The 22011-nt window shown below is 40.7% G+C and overlaps 2 protein-coding genes across 3 annotated transcripts; one reads left to right on the top strand and one right to left on the bottom strand.

The window, feature by feature from the left end:
• Positions 1–1734: 1734 nt before the first annotated feature.
• pir (pirin) lies at positions 1735–21960 on the bottom strand. Of its 2 annotated transcripts, none has more exons than XM_075482723.1 (10): positions 21810–21960; positions 20633–20752; positions 20425–20517; positions 16281–16361; positions 12117–12323; positions 9329–9413; positions 6166–6210; positions 4817–4899; positions 2326–2392; positions 1735–2185 (listed from the first exon to the last, which is right to left on the bottom strand). In XM_075482723.1, the coding sequence occupies exons 2-10, from the start codon at positions 20723–20725 to the stop codon at positions 2067–2069; spliced, it is 873 nt and encodes a 290-aa protein (XP_075338838.1). In that variant the 5' UTR covers positions 20726–20752; positions 21810–21960; the 3' UTR covers positions 1735–2066. The 2 variants fall into 2 exon arrangements, with proteins under 2 accessions (XP_075338838.1, XP_075338913.1); XM_075482798.1 differs by lacking the exon at positions 21810–21960 and adding an exon at positions 21268–21774.
• LOC142382899 (proteasome subunit beta type-8-like) lies at positions 6226–7425 on the top strand. Its single transcript, XM_075469034.1, is given in 3 exon segments — positions 6226–6234; positions 6517–6655; positions 6984–7425. Coding segments are annotated over 3 exon segments (582 nt in total). The 3' UTR covers positions 7418–7425.
• Positions 21961–22011: the final 51 nt, after the last annotated feature.

Raw genomic sequence — 22011 nt, 5'->3', positions numbered from 1 at the left:
CTACAAGCAAGAACATGTGTTTTAAATGTGATCCAGACCTTCATAACGTGTGAGGGGAAATAAGATGCCAGCACAAACCCTGTCTCACAGACACTCCACCCACTTGCCTATCCAGGCCATTGTGATTTAGGATGTAATCTACTGGAAACATGCATAATGGAGGACATTTGAACAAAATCAATACATTTTATGGAATTATATTCTGTTTCTTATGGAACATACAGAAATAAATACAGATTTGTCATCATACATCACAGCATATGTAACCATTTTTACATTCTAAAATGTTAAATTGTATTAGGCAGGAGCACCCAAAGCCTTCCCAATAATCAAGCAATATTCTGAGTTGTTTTGTAAACCTTTATTTGTATGCAAGCAACATGGCTGAATTCAGCCTAACAGGTAGAGATTCTGATAGAGAAATGAAAGGTGAGAAGAGAAAACCATAAATACAGAAGGAGAAAGTATAGAAAGGTATAGAAAATGTCTCTACACATTGGCTTAGAACACATATATCTGCTTCTGGGAAGCAGTCACTCGGCTGTTGATTTTGTTATTATTTGTTTTTATGACAAATGACATGCAAAATGATAATGCTTAAAGTATCCTCAGCATGGAAACTTTCTGCCTCAGCTCATTGAATATCTGCTGCTGAGACATTCTGTATGTCAACAATTTTCCAGGCTTTCATTTATAAGGCGCTGGTTCAGAGCAAAGCCTTGTATACAACCCCTGGCAAAAATGATGGAATCACCGGCCTCGAAGGATGTTCATTCAGTTGTTTCATTTTGTAGAAAAAAAGCAGATCAACAGACATGACACAAAACTAAAGTCATTTCAAATGGCAACTTTCTGGCTTTAAGAAACACTAAAAGAAATCAAGAAAAAAAATTGTGGCAGTCAGTAACGGTTACTTTTTTAGACAAAGCAGAGGGAAAAAAATATGGAATCACTCAATTCTGAGGAAAAAATTATGGAATCATGAAAAACAAAAGAACGCTCCAACACATCACTAGTATTTTGTTGCACCACCTCTGGCTTTTATAACAGCTTGCCGTCTCTGAGGCATGGACTTAAAGGGATAGTTCGCCTCTTTTGACATGAAGCTGTATGACATCCCCTTACCCCCCCCCCCGCTGCGTCCTGTGAGCGGAGTTCCAGCTGAGTTTTGGCGTCCACGAAAGTAGTCCGGCTAGTTGGCTGGGGCTAGAAAAATAAAGCGTCTTGCTTCTCAAAACAATATGCGTTCAAAAGAGTAATACATTTGCATCACAAAATCGTTTTGCATGAAAAAGTCAGACCTCACTTCGCTTGGCGCTATTTTTGCCTCCCTTGATATCAATGCGTTCAGCCACCTAGCGATAGCCGCACCTGTTACGGTGTTTGCTGCTCGGAAGCAGGGGACTGCTCGGTCTGCTCTTTGGTCTGCACAGTTTACATTGGATGTGCGTTTTTGAGACATATTGCTTTAAGTTTTCTGTCTTGACGCTTTGATGTCTACAGGGTGTTTACATAATTTTTTCCTCAGAATTGAGTGATTCCATATTTTTTTCCCTCTGCTTGGTCTAAAAAAGTAACCGTTACTGACTGCCACAATTTTTTTTCTTGATTTCTTTTAGTGTTTCTTAAAGCCAGAAAGTTGCCATTTGAAATGACTTTAGTTTTGTGTCATGTCTGTGATCTGCTTTTTTTCTACAAAATGAAACAACTGAATGAACATCCTCCGAGGCCGGTGATTCCATCATGTTTGCCAGGGGTTGTACACAAGGCTTTAAAGTGACTTGAGATGACATTTGTTGTGACTTGGGACCATATAAATAAACTGAATTTAATATAATTGAATCTAGCATGTGTTATACCTAAATCATGGAAAAAAAACAACATTCACGGCCCCCCCCCAAAAAAAACCCTCGATTCGTTCGTACAAGCAGTTAAGTACAAGATCAAGACATTTTGCTGCAGCAACAGCCTCCAGTTGTCCAGTGAGGGAGTCGGCAAATGAATAAATACCAATGCAACGTAACTGTGTGACCGTTTGACAGAGCAAAAACAATGTAATGTAGTGCTCAAACAGAATCTCTGATTTTGGACCGCCAGTTTATGGCTCTTTGAAAGCCGTTTCTGCCAGTTTGGTAGTCCTTGATGGCCTGTCTGATCTCTTCCTCTGTGGTCATTACAAACGGACCTGAAGGGCAAACACAACCAAGTATTCAAACTCAAGTGTTGACTCAGTTGTGGTTATGATTCCTGTAAAAAGGACAGCCACTATGTTGTTCAGAGACTCATTGTTGACATTAAGGATATGAAATGAAAAAATGTATATACCGTGTTGTACCACAGGCTCGTTGATTGGTTCTCCAGCAATCAGCACAAAATGAGAAACTTCAGAGCCCTGAGGAGGAAATGCAGATAATATCATTGTTGTATGAGAAGTGGATGAACTTAAAGTGATACTCCGGAGTAGATTCAACCTGGGGTCATTTGAACCGTGATATCCAGCCAAGTAGCCCACCCGCAGTTTTTTCGATATTGGCTGAACATCAGCTGAGTTACTGAGTTATCCCGAATAGCTTCGTACAAGGGTTAATGGATCCTGGTCCGTATCTCCAAAATTACCACACTAAAATCACATGCCATGACACCAAACTTCTACAGTAGTACAAATATGGTCTGTACTCACAAAACGATGCATTTTGAAGTTTGTACATAGTCCAGGAGTTAATTATTATCAACACAAGCCTGATAGCTTTTCTGCAGCTAAAGCTGCGTCGACGTCACTTCAGAGAGCTGGGAGCTTCAAAATAAGATGAAGGTTGATCTACTACTGTAGACAACAAAGCAAGGCTGCTCAGTTTCTCCATTGATAAAATAACTTCACAACTCTACAACATAAAAATTCATAAAAAAAACATGTAGAATATAGCATATACTTTGTTGTCTACAGTAGTAGATCAACCCTCATCTTACTTTGAAGCTCCCAGCTCTCTGAAGTGACGTCGACGCAGCTTTAGCTGCAGAGAAGCTATCAGGCTTGTGTTGATAATAATAAACTCCTGGACTATTTTCAAACTTCCAAATGCATCGTTTGGTGAGTACAGACCATATTTGTACTACTGTAGAAGTTTGGTGTCATGGCATGTGATTTTTGTGTGGTAATTTTGGAGATACGGACCAGGATCCATTAACCCTTGTACGAAGCTATTCGGGATAACTCAGTAACTCAGCTGATGTTCAGCCAATATCGAAAAAACTGCGGGTGGGCTACTTGGCTGGATATCACGGTTCAGATGACCCCAGGTTGAATCTACTCCGGAGTATCACTTTAAGTTCAGTTTGTAATGGAGATTGGCACCTCAAAAAAAAAATGGGATGCCATTCCCAATCAAAAAAGAAAAACAATCAGTGCGATCACAAGATAAGGAAAGAGAACTACACATTTGTTATACAGAATGGCGTTAGTTTTATTTGTTTCAATGATCTTTTTTTGTAAACACTCAAGAAAGCTTTATATGAAACAATCTTAGAGGGAAAACAACATTTTGTTCAAAACGTAAAGTTAAACCTAATGTACAGTTCTGAATGGCGACTGTAAACTGTAAATCGGATTAAAAGGATTAAGGGATTCCACACTGGATACCTGAGAGAGTCATGAGTTTTATTCTGGCTTGACAAGATTAAAATCTTGGAACAGAAAACACACACACACACACACACACACACACACACACACACACACACACACACACACACACACACAGATCCCTATTCCATCCCTGAAATATGGCTGAGGGCATGAGTCGTTCTTCCACTGCAGGAACTTGAAGCAGACATGTGGTGATTTAGTCATTGACAGGAACAGCCTTTCTGTTTCCATGAGGTACACAGTCTGTCAGACTTATGAGGCAAAGGTATTAGTTGTGTTACAGCTTCACCCACAATGTGTTCAAATCAAGCTAAAACCAGCCCGGTCTCATAAAACATATGCTGCCATTTTACATTTCTGGAAAGAAGAAATACAAGAAATGTGTTCGCTTTATGTGTTAGATATTTTACTACTTTGACTTTTTTTTTAACACATGTGTATGGGTTGGTATTTAACACCAAACCATGTATTTTTATATGACCCTAATAAGGGATTTAACACCCCAACCTTAACCAGGTATTTTCTTTCCTAATCTTTTCTAGATATTTTACTCTATAAACTCAACTAAGTGACTTTGGCACAAATGTGGAACCAAAGAGAATTTAAGATACTAGTTTCCTCCAAAAGTCTAAACACAGGTCTGTCTGCTGAAAAGGCATGTGTTAGACTCATCTGCCACACCAACAAAGCTCCTTAAAAGGCCTCTGTTTGTTGGCCCATAATGCTAACAAAGTCATGAGCATGTGTGAAAAAAGAAAGGTAAAATTGGTACATAAAACATGTACAAAACTGTCTGCGTGTGTGAAAAACACATAAAATATCTATCTGTGGAACATGGGCACATACTTTTGCTTCCCAGAAATGATAAAAATGCAAAACTGTGGTAACTGTAAAGTGTTTCTTCCTGGATACTGGGTTGGCCAAAGCACTCAAACTTATTATGAATCTGTGAGACCCAAACCACCACAACAATGGAGATAAACAATATGGTTGATGATTGTTGTGCCTGTTTATATGCCAAAAAAAATGATGTAAACTTACATCTGATAGCCATGTTTTTTCAGCGACACTCAGAAGTGCCAGATAACACAAAGTTGAAGCACATGTACAGTATCTATGATGGGCTATGTGCTTCCAAGGCAGCATTAATATGCATCAATATAAGTTTCTCACCTTGTTTTCAAGCTTGACGCAGTCTCCATCTCCAAACACCACAGTGTGATGGGGCTCCACCTGCTGCTGCTCCTGATCTCGGCCTTGACAACAAAGCAAATCAATATTCAATCAATATTTGTAGCATTTCCCCCACTTTTACAAACACACCAATTCTAATTAAAGTGTAAACCTGCTACTTTATTCCATAGGGTCCAATCAGTGAAACTTTTACCATTGGTATATTGCATAATCTAATCATCTAATTATCAAAAAATGTTATCACCACGACTGATGACGTCAGGAAATGTGGAGTTTCTGTGGGTATAATTTGTCATTGGGGAAAATTTACCGAAAGGCCTGTGATGTTCGTCACAAAAAAAACACAAAAACACACTCCTTTTTTTGTGTGGGTGTGTGGGTGTGTGTTACAAATTTACAAGTGTTTATGTACTGACAACAATTTCAGGATATGACTAATCTTTGTGGCATAACAAAAGCAGTGGTGGTAACTTAGAAGACAGAATTCTACCAGCAGGTTTCAGACATTTGAACCCGTTTAGTTAGTTTGCGTGCTTAACACTTCCTAATACTGAACACTGAGAAGGGCAGACAGCTGTGATTGTGCTGAATTCATTATCAAAGCCAGCTCGCCAAAGAAAGCGTGTGGAAATGGAGACTTAAAATTCAAATAACTACTTAAGTCTCAGCAGCCCTTTCCAGCCTCTCATGTCATCAAAACATCTGGCAGCCATTACATAGTCTGAGAGATCCTGTAGTGTAACAATGGAGAGTAATCGAAACAATGACATTTTAATATAGGATATTAAAAAGAGGAATTCTTACAAACCAACAAAGCCTCTGAAAAGGACCTCAGTTTATAAAAGGGTTCGTTCTCATGCGAGGGGAATTAGATATTGTAAGAAAATATTTCAGCAGCTCTACTGATAAAATAGTTATATCATGTGAGTAAGGTGATATGAGGTCAGACAATGAAAAATACCATACATATACTATATCCCAGTAATGTTGGGTACATTTTAGATTGAGTTGACATCCTCGTAATCTTAGCAGGGTGACAGTATGAATCCTTCAAGATTTTGAAGTAGAGCACATGTGCATTTTGGCTGGGAAGCTGTAATTGGCTTGAGATCACACACACTTGTAATCTAGACACAGCAGAAAGGAAAAGAGAGAAAAGAGGCCAGAGAGCTTATATATCAATCCAAAGAATGTCAGTACCCTGCTTAACACTGATTTCTTCTTTCTGTTGAGAACATTAATCAAACTGTATTCATAGGGGAGGTAAACTATATTGCTGTAAACTCAGAGAGGTGTGGATGCGAGTGCATAAACCTGATAAGACTCACCAACACGAATAGTTCCTGATAGAGTATAGATGAAGGTAGTCCATCCTGTAAAACAAAGAGATGATCTTTGTAGGTTATAAAGCAGAAGGAACCATTAAAAAAAAAGTAATCCGTTCTTAAAACTGCAATAAAAAATATTTGACCTCTTGCAATTATCAGAAACAAGTTGTTGACAAAACCCTGAAATTTTTCCACGGTAATAACAAACACCTGTTGGCAAACAGCTGCAGCAGCTGCTCCATTGTTGCTTTCAGTAGATATTATTGCATGACTGAATCTTAATATGGTTCACAATAAAATGCTTCTTTTTTTTTTTGCTGTTGCTAAATGTTGCTAAAAATTAAACAGTAGGGGACACTTTGAAAGATGGCCCTTGCTAATCTATTGAGCAGCGAATGTTCAGATTATTCGTTTGATTATCGCCAGCCCTTGGCTTTTGGTAGTGGATCCGGACAGAATGGTCTGGAATCCGAGGCTACGCCGGGGGAAAGCCTCAAGGCTGGGTTATACTTCTTTTAACTGCCCTTGCGCTTGCGTCTTGCGCTTGTGTTAATGGCTCGAGACGTTTATGCTTCATTTAGCTTTGCCGGCGCTTGCGTGTGCTGCGTGGCGATTCACCGCCAGGACAGTAGGTGGAGTAGCGGGTTTTTTCAATGACAAGCCTACTACGATTAAAGGAAATTCACCAGCAGGACCTCTTCGGCAAGTCTCTCTTCGAGTGGATTCATCATAGACATAATATATTATATGTATTATGTCTATGGGATTCATGCTTCTTTTTCTTCTTCTTCGCTTTCTACCTTGGTGTTTGAAAACAGCGGTCTTGTGCCGCATCTACGAGCTTCGCAACAAAGAACACATCTCCGTGGCGGCCGCCTCCAAGCTGCTCGCCAACATGGTTTACCAGTATAAGGGCATGGGACTCAGCATGGGAACCATGGTGTGTGGCTGGGACAAGAGGGGCCCAGGTTTGTACTACGTTGACTCGGAGGGGAACCGGGTGTGCAGCGACCTGTTTGCGGTAGGCTCGGGCTCCATGTACGCCTACGGCGTGATAGACAGCGACCTGCAGCACAAGCTGACCGTGGAGGAGGCCTGCGAGCTGGGCCGCCGCGCCATCTACCAGGCGACCTTCCGCGACGCTTACAGCGGAGGGCAGGTCAACCTGTACCACGTCCACAGCGAGGGCTGGACCAGGGTCTCTCAGGAGGACGTCCTCATGCTGCACCAGCAGTACAAGGGTCAGGCATAGTTGAAAGGTGGGGGTGGGGGAAGGTGTTTTTTTTTCTAGTATTCAGTGTTTAAGAAGTTCAAATGTCATTTTGGTTGATACACAATAAAAAGGACTCATCTGACCATCGAAAAAAATAAAATAAAATAAACAGTAGGCTACATCTGCAGGGTGTTAAAAATATTCTTAGTCAAATTAATTAGCCAACTGACAAAGCTAACTTTTGCATGCTAATGAAAAAAACTCAGAAAACTCAACAGAAATGATAAATTGTTGACAGAGGAAACTAAATCTGGATGTAGATTTCTGAAATATCAGTGTGTTTGATTCTGAATAAGGGCCCCAATTTCACCAGGATCCGTCCTGCACTTTCACAACCATGTAGCCATATGGAGTGAATAAACTGAAGACTACCTGATAATCACAACCCAAGAGACGCCCGTTCTGTTAGACATTACCGAAAAAAACACAAAGCACACACTGCTATTCTGACTTTTTTCTTTTTATCCAAGTGGCCTTCCTTGATATATATGATATGTATATATACGTTTGTACTGTCGACCCCTTTCTGCATTAGTGGACTATATCTTCTTCCTCAGTTGTAGATCACACATGCTGGCTGGAAGTCATCTTTGCGGTGTGTTCAAGTGCTATTTTGTTTGACCCAAAGTAGACTCAGTATAAGGCCTTTTACACCTTTTACAAACTACATCACTTTGGTGTATAAGAACCCAAAGAAGAGAGAAAAATGACCTTACTGGGAAAAACTAAATCGAACTGCCTAGGAATTAGACAAACAACATTAATCCAAGCGTGGCACTGGACTACTGATGCTGTATTTTCGTTCACAATGCTGGACGTTATAAACAACATTTTTTTAACAGAGTGAATGCGCTTTACATGCGTTTATAAGTTACAAATCACCAATAGCTCACGAACAGTGAGTGGATATAAAAACTGGTAATTAACAAGGCGCTGTTGTGCATACATTTAATTTCCGGAAATATTCTACCCCACTTTCTGACTCAATTAAAATAAACCAGTTAGAATACTTATAATTATACCTGTGCAATTATTTCAAGAAGTCATTAACAATGGGTGTTATCACTCATTAAAGGTTTGCTGTAATCTTGGAACTTGTTCAAAATATGTTTTCTTTTGTTTGTTTGTTTGTTTTTTTACATGGATTGGATATGAATACATAGTATCCTCATGTTGACTAGAAATGGACTGAGACATGACTGTTGAGGCTAGTCCTACAGTGTGTTTATAATACATGATCCTGAAGGTCATTTATCAGGGTCCCTTTCATGCAAGCAGGACCAACACAAACAATTACCCAGAGTTCAACATGGATTGACATCAATTTTACATTCTCTACAGAGAAGTGAAGAAAAATAGTTGGATTCTGTTTTCATTCAATCCAGAGAGCATAATAACTTTTTTCAAGCTGTGTTGTCGTGCTAGGACAAAGAGACATGGACAAGATGCTAAACACAATCCTGTCAATTCTCTACCACGAATCAGCGGATTCCACCTAACGTGCCAAGAGACTCAGTAATTTAGGGTAAATTTCACAGAAAGAAGTCAAACAAAGAAACAAATCATTTTACACAGCATTTTTAACGGACATTCATATGGACTTTCTGGTTGATTACACCAAAACAATGTCATCCAAAGCATTCCAAGGATCACCAGAATTTCTTGTAATTGCCACAACATTACCACAATACAACCTGTGGTAAATAGGGTCATCTCGTGGCATGGACACTTTAAAGCACACGTTAGGTCACAATAACAAGAAGGCTGCTAATCCAAAAGTAACTACGAGATTTTTCCGTTTATGCATCTTTCCAGACCTGACTAGCACTTTCATCCCCCCTCAATCCAAGCTAGAGACAAACAAAGAGGTATTTAGAGATGTTTTCCTACCGAGGGGAACTGGCTGCACATGCATGGCCCCTGCCTGCATTTTGAAGTCCAGGTACAAGGTTGGAGTCCTTGTGTAGACCTTAGACTACACAAAAGAAACAAAGAAACAACAAAAAAGGCTGAAAAAAATACAATATGAATAAAATCATAATCTTACTAATACATATAAGCAACAACTTTGAGTAATTAATGTAATATTGAAAACGGGCTCCCAGTGACTGTCTTGCTAATTTATTTACAGCTTCAGAAGGTAATATCATTTTTTTCTACATGTTTTTAAACATTGTGTTTTTAGTGAGATATCCATGTTTCTGTCATCATAACACACAAACACATTTTTTTTTTATACTTTCCTTTATACTTTAAAATAAGCAGATGCCCCAAATTGTGAAAAACGGTAAACTTTTTACTACAGGTAGAAGTAAATCTTCCAATTCCAAAAAAAGTTTGGACTGTAAATATGTCTATCTGCTAATCTCAGAAAATATTTTATGCACAGTAGAACATAAGTGACATAGCAAATGTTGAAAGAGACACAATTTACCATTTCAAGAAAAATATTAATTCACCTCGAATTTGACAGCAGCAAAATGTAAAAAAAAGTTGGGACAAGGCCATGTTTGGGAAATGTCTGGGAACTGAGGAGACCAGTTGTTGGACCTTTGGGGGAAGAATGTTGTCCCATTCTTTTTTGATAGAGGATTCCAGCAGCTCAACAGTCCTGGGTCATCGTTGTTGTATTTTGCATTTCATGATGTGCCAAATTATTTTAATTTGTCAGAGTTGGTGGGGAGGAGGCATGGAAAGGACACGGATGCGGACTTTCAAAAGGCAAACTTGATCTATTATTCAAAAGAAGGTCAACATAAAGCGCGGCTGAGCCGGAAAACAAACTAAACTGTGACAAAATAAAACATGACTAAAGCTATGAAAAATAATGAACTTGACTTGACATGATATGATATGAAAAATACTTAGCTAGGCTAGGCTGTGACCGTAGTGAAGGGTGTAAGGATCTGACTGAACATGACCAAACCGGTAGACTAAATACTGTGGAGTGAGTGCAGTTGATGATAATAAACACAGGTGAAGGAAGTGAAGCTGATGGCAGGGCAGGAGAAAGACTGAGGAAAAAAGTGGCATGGCATGGCAAAACTAAATACAAGACCTGAACCTAAAACTTAACAAAACTAAAACATGGCAAAACTAAGAACTTAAACAGAAACTAAAAAGGTTGCAAAAAAACCCATGGTTTTAGAATAGATTAGAAAAATACTTTATTCATCCCCCAATGAGGGAAATTCAAATTAGTCAAGTTGCTCAAAAAAATTTATAAATATTTACAATGATTGTATATGAACAACAACAATAATAATACCAATTCTAGTAAAAATACTACTACTAATAATAATAAATGACTAAATAAACAAAATAAACATTGTGACATAATTGGCTAAATGTGAGGATGGCTGACTGGTCTGTCCACCACCTGGATTCCTGGAGTTTCTCCCACCGCCCAAAAACATGCATGTCAGTTTAATTGCCGTCTCTAAACCCTTGACCCTAGAAGTGAGTGTGAGCGTGCATGGTTGTGTGTCTCATTTGCCTCTGTTGGCCCTGTGATGGACTGGTGACCAGGGTGTAGCCTGCCTCTCCCCCGCTACTGAATTGGATTAAGCAGATGTAGAAAATGGATGGATGGATGGATTTGTCTGACCACAGAACAGTTTTCCACCACTGCCTCAGTAATCACAGACAATGATTTCTGAAATAGTTCCTGAGCCTGTGCAGTAATTTCCATGACAGAATCTTGCCTGTTTTTAAAGCAGTGCAACTTGAGGGCCTGAAGATCACGAGCGTCCAAATGTGATTTTCAGCTGTGTCCCTTGAACACAGGGACACAGCTGAAAATCGTTTGATGATATTATGTACTGTAGAGGATGGAATATAATGGAAGCTTCGACCTTAACAAACACGATACAGACAAACAGATGTTAAAACCACAAGGCTTTAAAGTTGGTCCGCAACTAGCTGCATCTCCTGCCCGACAGTAATCATGTTCATACGCATTAATCTACAATAAACTCAATAACCCAATATTCAAACCATAGTCATCACACACCCTTATGCAAACCTTAACCTACACCTGAGTCAAATATGGACCCTTGAGCCTGTGTCTTAACATGCAAACAGTAGTTTGAAGGTGAATCAGAACCAGCCGCAATGTTTTCATGCTCTTAAACTCAAATTGCTCAACATAGGGTTAAGCATACTCATAATAAACCTGGAACTAATTCATTTTCACTCTCAACCCCATACACAGTTAGTCATTAGTCCTCACTTCCTTTAACAGTCTACACGTCAGCTTCCACAGCAGTTCACTTATATAGGAAAACAGCTATGCAGACACACACCACAACACTAGTAAGTCATCCCTCATAGCACAGAAGAATCTGCTCCTCATTTGATATTTCCTCTTTTCAGACAAACACTCCTTTAACTCGCAATGGTTGAACAATGTGGTAATCAAGTGTAATTTTCCCCTTTCCCTTACACACACACACAGAGTAAGGCACGCACATTTATGTCATTAAATGACTTTTTTTTTCTTGTTTGCCTCAAACATCCCACAAATGAGCAATCATCATGACAACAGCAGTTTTGCAGGAAAGTAAACAGGCTCAATTTCAAAGTGGTGTTCTGACTGTAGTTTCATATTGCATAATAATGTTGCAGTGACATCACAAATGAATTATGGAGATGCATTAACACACGACGGGACAAGTACCTTTGCTCCCAAAGCTTCTCCAGATATCACAGAGACTGTAACACCACCCTGGCTGGGTTTTGGGATGTCTGAGGCTTTAAGCTCCTGGTACGCTGGCTCCACCATCTTTTCTCTTTTTGGCAGGTTCACCCACAGCTGTAAGCCTACCACTGGCTCCTCTGACAAAGGCATCTCAGCATGGACCACCCCCCGTCCTGCAGTCATCCACTGATAGACAATGAAACATATATCTCAAATATACCAAAGACATAGTCAGAAAAGCTCAGGGTGTCCAAAAAGTTACTGACATCTCTGTTCATTGAGGCTATAATAGTGTTTGTCTTTGTTATTTGTCCATTTGTATTTGATTTGTATTTGTATTTAATTACAAGATGAAGGGAAAGTTTTGCAATACATGCGGCATGGCACCAGGAGTGACTCAGAAAATGATGACTTTTACAGGAATGAAAGTAGCTGAAGTTTGATTTATTTTTACCTAAGGACAGAATTATTTTATCAGAATAACTCATATCTACAACATGGACGGGAATACATTATTTAAGAAGTTAGCCAAAGGAACTATGATGATCTGACTTCAATTGAGATCATTGAGTCTTCCATATTTGGTTAAAAGTGACCCCTCTATAAACAGAAAAAAAAAACTGTGTAAATCTCCATTAAGGATTGAGACAACTCTGGCCTTAATTGTATAATACATTATCAGTGACAAACATTACACCTCATAAATGTCATTATTATAATGTGAGTACATTGGCCGGTTGTTGTTGAGTTTAAATTAAAAAAGAAAGAAAAGAGATGCAGTACGCTGAATGCCTTAGAGGAGAATTCCGGCCATTTTACAAACATATCCCATCTTTTGGAGACCCTGTTGGAGACCCAGGGAAGTTGGCCAAAGGGAATGTTCATGCCCGCTGCGCAAAGTTGCTTGAAGACGTGGAGGCCGGTCATAAGAGTTTGTTGTGTGCAGTTGGCAGTTACTAGGAAATTTTGCTTTATCTATTATGCAAAAATTAGTCTAAGGTGAGTATACACTGAAATGTTGACATATAACTCAAACTAACTGCTGAGAGGCACCCAAATATTGAAGGACGTATAGTTGCCAAATTCAAAAGTGAAGTCATGTGTGTGAAAATGTAAACCTGATGCAGGATGCATTTAAAATGTATAAACTACTCTCATAAAAGGTCAAAATAATAAACAATTCCCACAAGTTCATATGGTGTGAATGAGTTCACTCGTGCAAATGAGATGATGTGATGAAAAGATGATGTGAACTCTAATTGTATGCTAGAGAACATAAAATGTTGTTTTTACTCTTATCATTTTTCAGATTAGTGGGCTTGTTCTATGGTAATCCAGACACTCTTAAGGACTTCAAGTCTTTCATATGTTAATGTTTAATCAGCATAAAAAGTGCATCAGAATTGGTCACCAAAAAAACCCCCAGAAAAAACTATAAAAAACTACATGTTGTCTTAGAGGCTTCAACCATCCTCTACATACTGTGTCTCCCCAGTTTCACAAGATAATGTGAAAAAGGGACATTTGGGTATATCCTAATGTAGTAGTGTCAGAACTCAAGAGTCAAAAATTGAGAAGGCAACATATGTGCAGGTTACTGCTTTATGTAGGGAACACTCACGTGACGTGACTATAACGATGATGCATGAATATTGAGTAAGGACTAACCCTATATATTTCTCTAACCCTAACCATCCACGAGTGACAGCAAAGAAAAATCAGCAGCACAAACTGGAAAGGACTCTTATGTTTTGATGGGTCTTGTTTCTGACATCTGAAAATATCAGTGGACTGAGACTCCTCCACTCGCTTCTTCCTTACAAGCGACCAAATCAACAGTATGCAATGTGAATACATTGTTATGCAGCAACATGTGGCAGTTGAATGTCATCACTTAATGAGAATCTGGCCATATATTGAAAGTAGACCTGATAAAAGTGGTGTCCCTCCCTGTATAGACAAAGAGAAAAGATGGGGAAAAAAAGCCCATGTTTTCGTCTGTGGACCATTGTATCTATCATACCCTCTGCTGTGAGATTATGATGGCTTTTTTGAACCCTCAGTGGGCCGTCTGTAACGCATAGGAGGGCTGAAAGTCAGTAAAACTTAAGTCATTGTTAAGTTTGAAATTTTTTCTGTGAAAAGATTTTTCAGACCTTCTAAGGTGATTTGAAAGCTGAGCTGCTGGACAGATTTCCGCAGGTAACTGATAACTTCTCACATCTGTTCTGACATATTACCATGGCAACAGAAAGTTGTTTGCATGTGAGATCAGCTAATTGAGTTTTCCAAAGCCTAATTAATGCCTGGAATGAGACCCCAGTTCTATATGTGTTGAAGAGCAGATATCAAGCATGAAGAGGAGGAACATAAGCGAGAAAAAGAGGGAGGAAGTTTAAACCATTTATTCCCTTTATCATAATGAGACCTGTGAGATCACTGTCAGATAAAATGAACAAGCTTCGAGAGCTGACAAGAATGCAGTGCGAAAGGCATTATTATTTGTTTCATCGACAAATGGCTGCAGGGATAGCTCCAGCATCTCTCTACTCAGCTTTAAGACTATTTGGGAGACAGGGACTGCAGACAGAGAGGGAATAGTGAAGGAGGAGAGATTACAGACCTTTTTAACAACAGATGGTGTAATCTTGTTACTGAGCGTCTCTGCACACGAGATGTTGAACTGAGATGTTGAATATTGTCTACTGAGAGAGTTCACCTGCGTTACCTGCTGAGGCTGTGTGTGACATTATCAGCTAACTTGTTGCAAAGCTACAGAAACAACATCCCAGTCCATTGATGGCAATCTTCATTCATGTTTTCTACCACACATCTTTTCTACACTTCAACGTACTTAGTGTTTGGCAGCTGATTTTTTATTTAATTTTGTTTTCTTTCTACAGCAATAGCATATCTTGAATAACAATTTATACTGAAGTGATTTATTTTCCCGTCAGGGATTAATAAAGTATTGCTGAATTGAATTGTACTGAATTGATATTTCAACCTGCGACTGTTTATCATCGCTTTTTTTAAATCACTGCATACTGGGAATTTACTATTAGGGATGGTTTGAAAGGATATTAATCAGCAGTTTGAAGTCAATTTAATATTCTAAAAGTCCTGAAATTATTTGAACACTAACTCTTTTAACATGATGCCTCCACCGTCTCCTTTAATGAAACACTGCTGTCACAGCCGGGCGTCTGTTTGAGCATCTGCAACTCCCACGAGGAGCCCACAAAGAGTGGTGGGGTAGAGCAAATTCAGCTGAACTGACTGAACCTCTGCCACAGATTGAGGCTGAGTCAGCAGCCTGTGCGTTTGCATGTGTGAATGAAACTTTACTGCTTTGAAAACACAGGAAACAACCCACAAGGCATAATATCCAATTAGTGTGAATGCACAACAATGAAATGCATTTGTAATGAGATTCTGGGGATTTTTATTTGTTTACACTTCAGTCTTATTCTGCCAATTTGTGCTTCATTCATAGGCAGAATAAAGGTAAAGAAGACTTCTGATTCATGTTATCAAATGAGACCAAATCACATTTACAATGAAGGATTTAGATTTATATTTGATCATGGTCTCAGAGAATTTGTATCCACCTAAAAGATCAAGGAATACAGTTATTTAATTTGTGGTGATGTAAAAAGAATAATTAAGAAATTTGGGAAGCTTCAAAGAACTGGTAGGCAGGTGTCAAGGTCATCAATAAGGCTCTATCCTGCAAAGCTGACATGTCAGCTGCTGTACAAGAAAGATTTCACCTGATTAATGATGAATGTTGTTATACATTTGTGAAAATCCTGAATAGATTCAAGCTGTCATAAAAGCCAGAGGATGAGCTACAAAGTAATACCGGTGATGTTTTTGGTCCATGACTCCATTATTTTTCCTCCTCTTGTTCCTAAATAATTTTTTTTCTTTCTACTACAGATTAAGATTCAATACATTAAAATATAAAAAAAAATTTATGTATGCTTTAAAAAGCCAAAATGTTCGATTGTTAAATGTCACCATTCTGCGTCAAATCTGTGTTTTTTTTATTTCTTTTTTCTTTACTCAATAAAAGCTGCTGAATGAACATCTACAAGTGTGCGGATTTGACTATTTTTGCCAGGGGTAACAATTCATTACTTGCAGATCTCCAGGTTTCAGTCTTCCTGAATGTCCACAGAAGTCCTCATGGGCTGTGATCCCCTCTAAAACATACGTGACCTGAAACACAAACACACACACACGCACACACACACACACACACCTAAACCAAAGTTGATTTGCGTCATACATATGATTATAATAAAAAACTGTCATACTTTCAAACATACTGCTGAATTTTCCTGACAAAATACTTTGTAAAACAATAAACATATTTGCATTATATCCTATATTGTGCTCCAGGTTTGATTAACTCCTGCCAGTGGTTAACAAAGCTAGAAGCTTCCTCAACACATGAAAGCCATGTTTACATTCATTTCAGTGCTGTAGTGGTCAGACCTGACAGGGAGAAAAGTGCTGAGTGTGGGGGTCATTGGCTCAAAGGGGAACATCTGTGTAAGGGAGGGAAGCTCGGGCCCCTGCAGTGAACTGCATGCAATCTGCCTCCACAGCTGGGTGATTTCAAAACCACGTGAGTGTGAGCAAACACACCTGCTGAAAGGCATGCTGGGAGTGAAGCGTCGTTCTATCCTCCCACACCAAGAGATTTGAGTTGCTTCCGCCAAATCAAACACACTTAGGGGAACGTCTGGCAAACTAAAGGCAATGTCTGAGTTTTTAAAGATGTGAGTCCAACTAGCAACGTTAGCCTCATTCATCAGTGAAGTGGGAGTATATTGAATTTAGAAAAACTAAGCAACAAAACAAAGAAAAAAAAGCCCTCCAACAACTAAATAACAGAAGCATAATTTCTAATCAATAAAAGAGAATATACATAAACAAAAATGAATAAAAAAAGAAAGTAAACACAAAACCAAAGATGGTTCCATAAAGAAATAAGAAATAGCGAACATGTATGCTCTTCTCCCTGAGTTAGCAGGAAGAATCCCGGCCTCCAGTATGATCCTGTCATCTCCATCACTGCCTATATGTAATTAGTTTGGCTGCTCACTTTCCTCTAACCAAAGGGTGGCCCTCCTGGTCTGTCATGGGCTGTGTAGTCGGCTGCCCCTGATTGGTGATGGGTTGGTCGGGGTCGGGGACGTCCTAGTTTTCGGGGCAATGGATCTTGGAGGGGCTCAGGTGTCCTGGAGTGGTGCTGGCTGCACTACTGTGTATCCTGCCTGGCTTCGTGGCTGTGGGCGTTGGGTGGGCCTGGGTGCTACCTTGCCTCCCCTCCTGGTCGCAGCCTCTCGATGGGCTTGGGGTGCGTTCCCCGGTCCCGTCGTGGGGCATCCCCGGGGGCTGTATTGCATGGGCCTCCTGGTGGGTGGGGGTCGCTATACTCCGACCTTCTCGGGTGGCGGACCTATCTTTTTTTGGGATAGGGCCGTGTCCCTTGGAGAGAACTCCATCTGGCACCAGTACTCCGGGCGTCGGGTGGAGCTGGGGATCCTACATGGCCTTGTGGGGGTTCCCTCGCTGTCCGCGGTGTCCTCCCACTGCAGCTGGGTGTCCCCTGTGCAGCCGTGTCTGGTTCTTGTCGATTGTCCCTCCCTGCTGGGCTGCTCAAGGTTTGGGCTCCTGCACGTGGCGGATTGGGGATTTGGGATATATGGGGGGGGGGGTCTGGTCGCTACCTGTCCCCGTGCCTCTCCGATGTGGGTTTGCGTCACGCCTCTTTTAATGCACCTCACCAGCTTCAGAGTTATTACACAAAGGCACACACCATAGCACGATAGGGTTGGAGGTGCTGGCTCGAGGGTATGGGGCTCTGTGTGGAGGGGGGGCTGCGGCACAGGAATGTGGCGCTGTCCTCTCAGTGCAGTGATGTTGTGGGGGTGGCCTGCTGGGGGTGGGGGGATGCTGCAGGTTTTGCCTGGGTTGCTCCCTCCCACTGGTGCTTTTCCACCAAGCCCCGCCAGGATGTTTACCAACTGGATCCCTACAGGAGTTGATGGCCCCCTCCTGACTGGAGGGCTTGTGTCGTGCGGCTCCTTGGGCCTCCCAATGGGTTGGGCGAGCCCCCTCTGCTCTACGTCCTGGGGGTGGGGGGCGCGCGCCTTTCCCATGGCGGGGTTGCGATGCGGGTGTGGGGGGCCGGGGTTCACCCTCCACCTAACCTCCGTGCCATACCCGCTGGGCCGCTGGTTTACTCAGGATGTCCTGGTTGGTGTCTTTACTGGATTCTGGGCTGGTCCTTTTCCCTGTTGCCCCTGAGGTTGAGGGGGCTCATGCCCTGGCTGCCTCTATTGCTGGCAGGGTCTAGCTGGGCTGCACGGTTCCTGCTGGGACTAGGGGGGCAATCCAGAGCACTGGTGGAGGTGCATGGCACTGACCCAACACACCAGCACCAGCTGTGATCCATCAACATCACTGCTTTATATCTGACTGCTGGAAGGCTTTATTTTTTTGGTGGATAAGGGGGTTACTTACAGAGCACAACACAAACGTCCACACAGTCATATATACACACCACAGTACACCTTACACACACACCTGTCATTGTCTGTTTTCTGTCTATTGTCTTTATCTGTCCTGTCCTTTTATGTTCCACTGTCAGCAATTCTAGTCCTCACCGACTAAATCAAGGTTTTTGTTAATCAATAAAGCTTGTTAGATTGATGTTAGACACACTCACCATCACTTGCACCTATGCACAAAAAAAAAATGCAAGATTAAATTGCATATATAAGACAAATTGTTTCTTGCCAGACCTTGGCATCAACCATTGATATAAAGACAGTGCAAAAAAGAAATAGCAAACACAAACACACACAGTGCTACCTCTCTCTTTCAAGATGGGGATATATTTCAAGTATTTGAAAAACTTAAAGGTCGGGTATGAGATCTTGGAAAAACGGTTCCTGCAAGCTATATTTTTGAAAATACACAACCTTGCCTCTCCCTTCTGCCCACCCCTCGAAACCACGCCTTGAAAACACATGAACGAGTCACAAGTCTGTGAACGCGCAGGGGGGAGGGGTGAGGGGGGCTGACGGTTGATTGGCATGTCAGAATCCAATAGAAGTCATTCCATTGGTCAGACATTTCCTCTTGCTACACCCTCTACAATGGACTAAAAAATTTAGTTTTTTTTTCAAACATTCTATTTTAGTGGGTGCAATGGGGTTGTGAGGAGGTTTTCAGACAATATGATAAAAAATGCTCCAGAAAACATCACAGACCCCACCTTTAATGTGTGATTTTTAAAAGCATGACTATTCAATTATTATTGATGAATTTTGAGCATGTTCTCTACTCTCCAGAGACTGTCCTGTTGTTGCCATCTAGTGATTAAAGTCAGAATTTCACTCCATAGTGACACAAGTACTTTGCTTTATCTGCTCTGCTCATTTTTTTTTTTTTTTGTTGAAGAATTGTATCACCTTAGTACTGTTAGATCAATGGGAAAAATGCAGCCCCTATGTATGTCCTTAAATAATTATGTAGAATATTGTTTACCTTCATTAGAGTTGTCTTTGTGATTATGTGTTATTCTGATTCAAGAGCTGAAAATCCAGTTTGAAAAGAAAGTATGAAACCCCAGAGATTTGGTTGAATCTGGTAGCAGTCTAGGAACTGTGGCACTAACGTTTGGTCTTAAAGCAATACTATGTAACATTTCTACCTTAAAATAACAGCTTGAAAAAAATTGTGCGGCTAGAATGAGTTTTAATATTACGATTGGCCTGTCTCCTATGCCCTTCGGGAGTCTGAGTTGGAAAAACTCCAACTTTGCTGGACCGGCCCGGGAGCTGAGCGGAAGTACTTCGACTTGCTTTCTGGCACACCTACCGCAAAAATAAATAGACCCCTCTCACGCTCCCAGGTACATTTGATTACTCTTACCTTCTCAGTCGACATAGCTTGCACCTTCTGACTCCTCGCCGGTTCGTCAACAAACGTGAAACGTGAAAGCGAAAGGGTGTTGTATTTACGACAGTGTAACCGTACATTACCTCCAAGCCTGTAGGGGGAGCTCCATAGTGGGCTTTTTGAGAAGTTACATTGTATTGCTTTAAGTGTCATTATTTCCTAAAGACGAAACTGGTGCCAGCACTTGCTTGTTTGTTCAGTCAGCGAATAGAAAACAATACATATTCAAGTTTTGATCACATACTGTAACACAAGAAAGAACAGGTAATATTCAAATTCGCCACAAAAGGCTTTAAAGCCTTACCGTCTCAAATCCTCTGTGTGGATGGTCGGGAAAACCTGCCGGCTTGCTCACTCTAAACTCATCCAACATCAGGAAAGGATCCAGGTTCCTAAGCTGACAGTGAAAATCGGTGAAGCAAAAAGAAATGTAGGCTGCTGCTGTGATAGTTATCATGTGTGTGTTCATCAAAAACTTTGACAGTTGAACTATAAGTAGTTGAGGAGCTTACTTCCTTTCTACCAATGCTTCTGCGAACCCGAGCACCAACTCCCTCTGCTTGCTCCACGCTCAGAACTGTCTTTTCCACCTTCCTGACATTCATTCTCACTGGGAAAGCGCACACAAGGCTCTGCACAACATAAACGTGAGCTCAGGGTACATGGAAAAAGGGTCAAATTTGACTCAACACAAGACAACAGTGCAACAGTTCTGAAAAAAAATTGATGGTCAGTGTCAAGTTGTAACTTCTGATGTTCCCTGATTTTAGTTACACCATACTTTTCTCATCTGTAACATAATTAAAGACAAATGTGATCCAATTGTTATGTTAAATACATTTAATCAGCTCTTACAGCCTTATGGCACAATTCACACGCCTCTCAGCCTCAAATAGCTATCGATTTATTCACCTCCTCACCAACTCACATTTGCAACTTAAGCTTGTAGAAGGTATAAGGGAGATAAATAACCAGTTAGGTAAAAGCATTCAGTCGGAAGTTTCAATTCATCTCCACTCAGCCACAGAAAACATATTTTAACTTGTATCATTCATTGTTGTATAATTTGTGTATTTTGTAGGATACATATATGGCTAACACTGCTAAGTATGAATGGATGGATAGATTAGAAAAACACAAAACCTACATGAGAATAAGGAGGAACAATACCAGATGGGGTTTTCCCGATTTCAACACTTTTCTTGCAAATTGGGAGGTCTGTTCAGACCTTTGAGAAATACTTGTCGTCAGCAATCAGCTGAGCGGTCAGCTGATCAGATTTACGGATAATCAGCCTCTGCTGCTGACGGTTTGGCCACAAGCCTTTCGATAGAATCATTCGATCGACACTCTCCATTAACCACGACATATTCCTTCTTTAATAAGTTTATTTCCTGGACGCTGAAGCATCCAACTTCGACGTCATAGATTTGTTGACAGTTTGCTACTTCCTCATATGTGTGGCCATAACGCTGCATGACAACTGAACATTTGCTCCTATGTGGAGATGTAGCCTGACTGTTGTCTGGCGACTGCCCCGTCACAATTAGAGAGGTTCACAAACAACGTCCAATATAAAACTACAATTTTAGTCTGCACGGAGAGAGTTCAATTTCTCACGATCGTAGATTAGTCCAAGGTGCAGCCACAGTAAACTGCGTGAAGAGCTCGCATTTAAAGGGCACTCACCTGTCTGAGAACACGAATATTTGTGCCGACGCGTTTCTGTTTCTTTAAACCGTTTTAGAATAAAACAATGTATACAAATAAACATATGATTGCAGCTCTTTGTCTCCTCAGGTAGGTTTACATTTCAGAAGTCAAACAGGTGGAGGCGGAGGCGGAGCTAGGCGGAGCCATTCTCCATTGTGGTTGTCGCCAAAGCAACGAT

This window comes from Odontesthes bonariensis, chromosome 1 (assembly GCF_027942865.1).
Source record: "Odontesthes bonariensis isolate fOdoBon6 chromosome 1, fOdoBon6.hap1, whole genome shotgun sequence".
In the NCBI taxonomy this organism is placed as follows: Eukaryota; Metazoa; Chordata; class Actinopteri; order Atheriniformes; family Atherinopsidae; genus Odontesthes; species Odontesthes bonariensis.
The sequence above is the reverse complement of the archived record's forward strand: the minus strand, read 5'-3'. Positions and strand labels throughout refer to the sequence as shown.